At 31.0% G+C, this 6,591-nt stretch overlaps 1 protein-coding gene across 1 annotated transcript in view; it reads right to left on the bottom strand.

Annotated features, from left to right (window-relative positions):
• Positions 1 to 685: 685 nt before the first annotated feature.
• The window catches only part of LOC106471655 (serine-threonine kinase receptor-associated protein-like), a 21,538-nt gene continuing 15,632 nt past the window's right edge, over positions 686 to 6,591 (bottom strand). Inside the window, exons 5-7 of the mRNA XM_013932271.2 lie at positions 4,152 to 4,289; positions 2,869 to 3,005; positions 686 to 1,092 (exon numbers count right to left, since the gene is read on the bottom strand). Coding sequence (XP_013787725.1) covers positions 869 to 1,092; positions 2,869 to 3,005; positions 4,152 to 4,289 — 499 coding nt within the window. The 3' untranslated portion in view covers positions 686 to 868. The remainder of the gene's footprint in view (positions 1,093 to 2,868; positions 3,006 to 4,151; positions 4,290 to 6,591) is intronic.

Here is a 6,591-nt window from a genome sequence, read left to right as displayed (position 1 = left end):
AATATATATATATATATATATATATATATATATATATTAAGCTTATTGTCGCTAAGTAAGTCTTCAGCTACTATTGATTTTTATTAATCATGAAAATGATTAATTTATTAACTTCAGTTTCTACAAAACCAAAACATAATTTCCAGTGAATAAAATGGCTGTATAAGTTACTTTTAAATCTTAAAAAGATTAAGAAAATTCAAAGCTTTCAAGTTATTTTTATGCAGCTAAAGATAATGCAGCAGTGGCAAAGAAACAAAAATATCCACAAAACATTCTTCTTTAGAATATTTTAGGTACCAAAACTAATACAAAGATATGGGAAGAATAGTATATGATAAACAATTACAAAGATGGATTGAAATTAAAGTGAAAACAATGAGAAGATTATATATGTAAATACCATACCTAATTCCATGCAAAAATAGACAACCAGATAGAAATGCCAATAAAGGTACAGAAACTGGTTCCAAATAAGTGTTAGACAAAAAAATACTGACAATACTTTTCAGTAACAGAAAAATAAAACCAAAAAAACTAGTAAAACAAATTGTATATTGCATCACTATTCATATTGTCAGCAATTTGTGGTCCTATTAATTAGTATAGTTTCAGAACAGCCAAGTTTACATTCACCTTCTAAGTACCCACAAGTAAACAAAAAAATGCAATACTGAATTTTTACTTTTTTTTAGTTTTTTAAGCCTCTCTTATTTACCAACACCAAGTGACAGGGAATTTGAAAAGTCACTTCTATGGGCTTTAAAAAAAGTGGGAAGCATAGTTCTACAGGTCTGATCTTTAATGATATTGACCCAATTATTTTCATTTTAGAACGAACAAAATATTGGTAAATTTTAAATCAACATTAAGCTTCTGCCTTAACAGAATTATCATCTTGGGCAGAAGAGACATCACCAGATTCATTAGCAGCTGCATCATCAGGAAGTACACATTTCCAAAGTCCATATGTTTTACCCACTGTAGTTTGCCACAACCGAAGGGTTCCATCCTCACTACCACTTGCATACAATTCTCCATCAGGAGAAAATCGCACACAGTGAATTGGTCCAAAGTGGCCTTTGAAAGAATCTAAATGAAATTTAAAATAGGTAGTTTTGAACTACTTGATCTATCAACATATTAAAACAGATGAAGAAACTTTCAACATATGAAATTAAACTGCTGGTAGTTTTAATTAGATAAAAATATCTTTATGACAAATTGAAGTTTGTTATCCATTAACGTATTAGCAAACAACTAATTTAGATTAAGGTAATTTAAATGTTTTCATTAAGGAAAAATTTAATTAATTAATGAGACGTATCTGACCTTATCCAATAAAATGTAATTGTAATTCAATAAATAAATGTACACATCTTAAACATTATGCAATGAGATAGATTTGAGCCTATTTATTTATTTTTAAATTTCATAAGATCATACTTTAACAACTGTTCTTATAATGGCACAATAAAATGTTTCTTATTAACTTTCTCTTTAAACAGGAAACGGACTGAATAATTATTTAATTTTCTTTGAATACGATGAATCATCTTTGCATTTTTTCTGATTCAAACCTCTTCTGATCTTGTATACTTTTGTTCATTTATTTTCTTAGAATTTCAAACTTTGTTGTAGCAGCATTAATTATCAACTGGACTACACTTACTTCTTGGATATTCCATTTATAGTTCCTGTGTACTTTAACACCTTTTTGTTAACTTCAGTCTCTTGTTTCATCAAGTCATTTTCATACAAGGAGGTGCTTTGTATTTTCATTTCTTTCTGTTAAGTTTGTACTTTGTGTAATTTTGTTAAAAAATTAGCTGCATGTCAAATTTATTGCTTATCCTACTCCCAAAACATAGTGAAACATAGGTGTTTTTTATTAAAATTTGGGTGACTGATGACCTGTTAAGATGGAACATTTGATAATATTCAACAGTTATCATGGTTACTATAAAATGAATTATTTCTAATGCACAGAAAAAAAAAGTTTCTCTAATCTAATCTAAGAATTCAATTTTGGTAATTTCTGTATAGTCAAAACTCATGCAAGTTTATTACCAATAAGACTACTACGTAACACAATATATACTATGTTATATATATCATGACAACACTACTTGCTGCATATGATCACCACTCAGATTCCACCCACTATGCAGACAGGCACTTGTTTTTTCCTCCATTTTTGTTCCTTAGCCAAATATCCTTGTAGTGGGACAACTGACTACTCACATACAGGCTCTCATCATCATAGAATTGCACGGTTGCATGGTTCTTGTACATATTTTTATGTTTGTAGGTGCTGTACAGCAGATGTTGTCAGCAGTTATCAAGACTAAGCAAAGATGGAGAACCCATACTTTGATCAAGGATAATAAATGTAAGATCAACCTTTGCTGCCAGTCATGGTCAGGCCCTGACAGACAAACATATTTCCTATCACCCCTAAATTTTCTCCACTGATCTTTTTTTTTGGAGTTTAGATCCATGGAATGCTCACATGTTAGAAGAAATATGGCCTATTTACAAATAGCAATTTAGAATAGATGTACCTAATTTTATATACGCAAGGTATTTGAAAATAATATTTTTTGCATATTACAGTAAGTTAATTTTATATATGCCATTACAAAAATCAGTGTTTTTTCAAACAGTTTATTTTGTTATGTTTGAAAATTAAATGTAGGAAGTTCTAAATTAAAACTTGCTAAAGTAGTGGCATAAAAATTATTTTAATGGAATAAATAATATACTCAGAGCAACTACTTCAACATCTTTGTACACATGCAGAATACTTAGCTTGTACTGTGAGGTAATGTAAATCATAAAAAGTATCAGTAAATACAGTTGTCTCACCAAGCTCTGCTCCAGTCTCATAATCATACTTGTACATTTTAAAGTCTTCTCCTCCACAAACAAACACAGAGTTATCAGGATGTAAAGATGCCGAACTGACTTGAGTAGGGGCTGTATATTCTTTGATTTGGTCATAACTAGAAATATATATATATATGTCAAACAAATTAAGTTTTAACCATGTTAAATCACAGGCCATCTGCTGGATGAAGCCAAAGAAAAAAAGTCTACAAAGATATTTTGCATTGTTAATACTTTTTCACCTGATTTTAAAAACAATCAGTTATATAATCAAGAAAAGCATAAGTAAAAGCCTACAAAAAATAATGTGATACATTTTTTTTTCATATTACATGTATACATTTATTCAAATGTGTGTAGGTAATTATGTTAGTTTCATTAAAAAAGACAGTTAGAGAATGAATTTATGGTTACTTATTAGAAAGAAGTTTCCTGTTACATTAAACACACTATTAACAATTTATCTTTGCTCTACCATTCATTACATTTGGGAAAAATCTAAACCTAGATATTTTAAATTTTCCAATCTACCTTGACATAATTTCTGCCATTATTTTCATGCAAAAAGAGAAGATAAAGTGATAATCCAGTCAGAGTATATATATATATTGTAAGAGCGGCAGAAAATTTTCTCTATTAAAAATTAATTGTAAGTGCAAAGTTTTGAAGCACTCAGTTTACTTGAAATGTAGTAAATGTGAATGCTACCATGATGGAATTCCTGTTAAAAGTTAGTGAGAAAGAAGGGTGAAGAAGAAAGTCTCATATTTTGAAAAGAATCCCGATATTGTTACTGCTGTTACAAATGATTACACTGTGAAAAAATGTATGTCTTTGGTATATGATGCCACTCAACCTTTTAACCTTGAACATGTATTTGATTAGATAAACAGTATTGTTGTGTAGAAAAATACCCAGGAAAATTATGCTACAGATTAGAGACAATGTTATGAAGTAGGTATACAAAATCTTTTACCCAGCTGATCCACGAGAACAAGCAGTTTTGATCTGGTTGAAGTATAGATCAATGATTATGCATTATGTAATGAGTACAATTTTCTGAAGGGTTTACTAAGATGTATTATAATTTCTATGTGAGTGTAGACATTCACTATTTATTCTTTATGCAGCACTAACTTTCAAAATGTAAGTAAAAGATTTAGTATTAGTAGTATAAAAGAGAGAAATTCTTAACTTAATGAAGCTCTTTAATATCTTTAGGTTAAAACTAGACTTTTACTTGGAAAGTCAACAGAGCCCACCTGTTGGCATCCCAAAAGCTAATGTTGCTTCCATGTGTAATGACTAGAAGAGTTCCATCCTGTGACACTTGTAAACTACTTGGAGTTGCCTTGAATTCCAGTTTCTTCACTTCTTGTTGAGTGCCAGTGTCCCAAATTCTTAAATAACACAAAAACGTTAATTGGCAAAGCATTGTAAAGATATGGAGTGTATCTATACTTAGAACAATCTTCAGTGCAACATTATGAAACAACCTTCAAGTCATAAAAAAACACACAAAAAAACGTTTTCTCAGTTTTATTTTACACAGCTGAGGATATTCATTAAGGAAGGAAAAACTGTATAAGGACAATGTTAGATAATGTTATCCTTTTTTTATTTATTAAATCCCTAATGGCCTCACTAAATGCTAATTACATACCTTGCTTTGTTAACATTTTAATTTTTCCTATATTGAAAAGGTATTTTTCACACGTACTTACCTCCTCTCACATAAATAGCTATTTTTGTTCAGTGCTGCCTTTTATACGTAAACATTTTTTTTTCACATACCACAAGCTTTGAACTCCCACGTACCCCACAATCAACTGGTTCAAATGCATCTCACGTGTAAATCATCATGTGACAATCCTCCACCAATAGATGTGCAACACATCTTCCTGATGCATGTGACTACCTCTATTCAATTCTACCAAACTATCACTTCGAATTATGGAAGAAAGTAGAAGTACCAGTTTTCAGTGGGGAGGAAGGATGAGAAGAGGTAAGTACCCACTGGAAATACATTTTCGGTATATAAGAAAATTATAACTTCTGATACAGTACATTACCTCCTCTCACATAAATAGGTAGAATCCCACATTGAATAAATATAAATTATGCCTCTTTCGTTCTAGAATGACATCAAAATTATAACACAAAAACATAAATGTTTAGACTAAATACCTTACATCTCATAACATTATACATTTATATATATTTATTATTTTGACCTTTCGGCCATGCCTGGCTAATAATACAGAAGTTAGAATGGTACGGCACATGTGCTCTCGTGTTACTGTATCCAATAATATAAAATTCACCTTTAGTCTTTAGAAAGTGATCTGTTTTAGCTGTGTTTTAACAGACTAGTATTTTGTAAAATACAGTCATATTTCCATTATTATACATTATATATGTATATAGATTATTACTATTTAGAAATTAATTCTTACACTTATTTTTCTTGAAATATAGAACAGTAAATAAAGAAGTAAAGCAAACAATTATCTCTTCTAGTTACCACCTTTGTATTTGTTTGAAAGTGTCCAATCTTCAACGTTTTACCAACTGTAAGTAATGAAACTACTTCTCTCTTAATCAATTAATGTAATTTTTAATAGAATATAAAAGAATCGTATAAAAAGTTAAGAGAGTAAAAATATTTTATGTGAGAGTTATGAATATCAGTGTTGTTTAACCTGAAAGAGTTCTTTTATGAAGAGTTAGCAAATGATTAAAGTCTTACTAAAGTGTATTTTATGTTAAAAAACTTCATGTATTGTGTTGAATATCAGTCTCAGGATCATTTTATTTAATCTAATCCTAAATCTCCTCAAGTTAGCGACTTGTGAGCTTCACTTGCCACTGTAATCCTCAATTAAATAAATTTAGTGTAATCGGCAGTACAGTCAAAACTCCAACAACTAGCCCTAAGGACACTGTCCATTACAAACACTTATAATACTGTGAAAAGCGAAGCTGAAATACCAGAGCAGGTGATCGGTGAAAACTCTGAAGATCGGACATGTGATAACAGATATTATTCTCAAAATACAATATACTATAAACCAGTACCAGTACTGCTGGCCCTGTAATGGTGCCAACTGCAAACCGTGCATATATCACTATCACATTCAAGAGGATGCCTCCACATTCCACCACCACAATGGCCTGGAACTGGAAAGTGGTAAGGACTCCCATACTCCACTGAAAAAAAAAAGGGGGGGGGGGGAAAATGTGGTGGAGAGTCCAGAAAAATGTCTACACTGGAGACAGTAAAACAGTAAACAACAAAAACCCTATTTTGAAAAGCAGAACACTCTTGATTTATTCATTCTAAGGAATGGCAGGATGGGCAGCTATCCCCTTCTGCTTTATTTATGAAGTCCATGGGTTAGTATAGTCTGGAATGGGCATATGGATGAAGCAAGTATATTGCAAGGAAAACCTAAAAGCGATCTTGTGGAACACCCCCATCTCAACAGTGTGCCTTTAGTGGCCATATGAATTATAAATGTTAAGTCATCATGGCCTTACAGTGTAGATTTGTCTAGTTTAAATATACTTGAACAGGCACCACTTACCAAAGAGTGGGATCTGTAAAGACAAAAAGGAATATGCCCCTGAAAAATAAGAGGTATATATATATATATATATATATATATACACACACACACACACACACACACGCACACAAAG

Source organism: Limulus polyphemus, unplaced genomic scaffold (assembly GCF_000517525.1).
Source record: "Limulus polyphemus unplaced genomic scaffold, Limulus_polyphemus-2.1.2 Scaffold4765, whole genome shotgun sequence".
Lineage (NCBI taxonomy): Eukaryota > Metazoa > Arthropoda > Merostomata > Xiphosura > Limulidae > Limulus > Limulus polyphemus.
The sequence above is the reverse complement of the archived record's forward strand: the minus strand, read 5'-3'. Positions and strand labels throughout refer to the sequence as shown.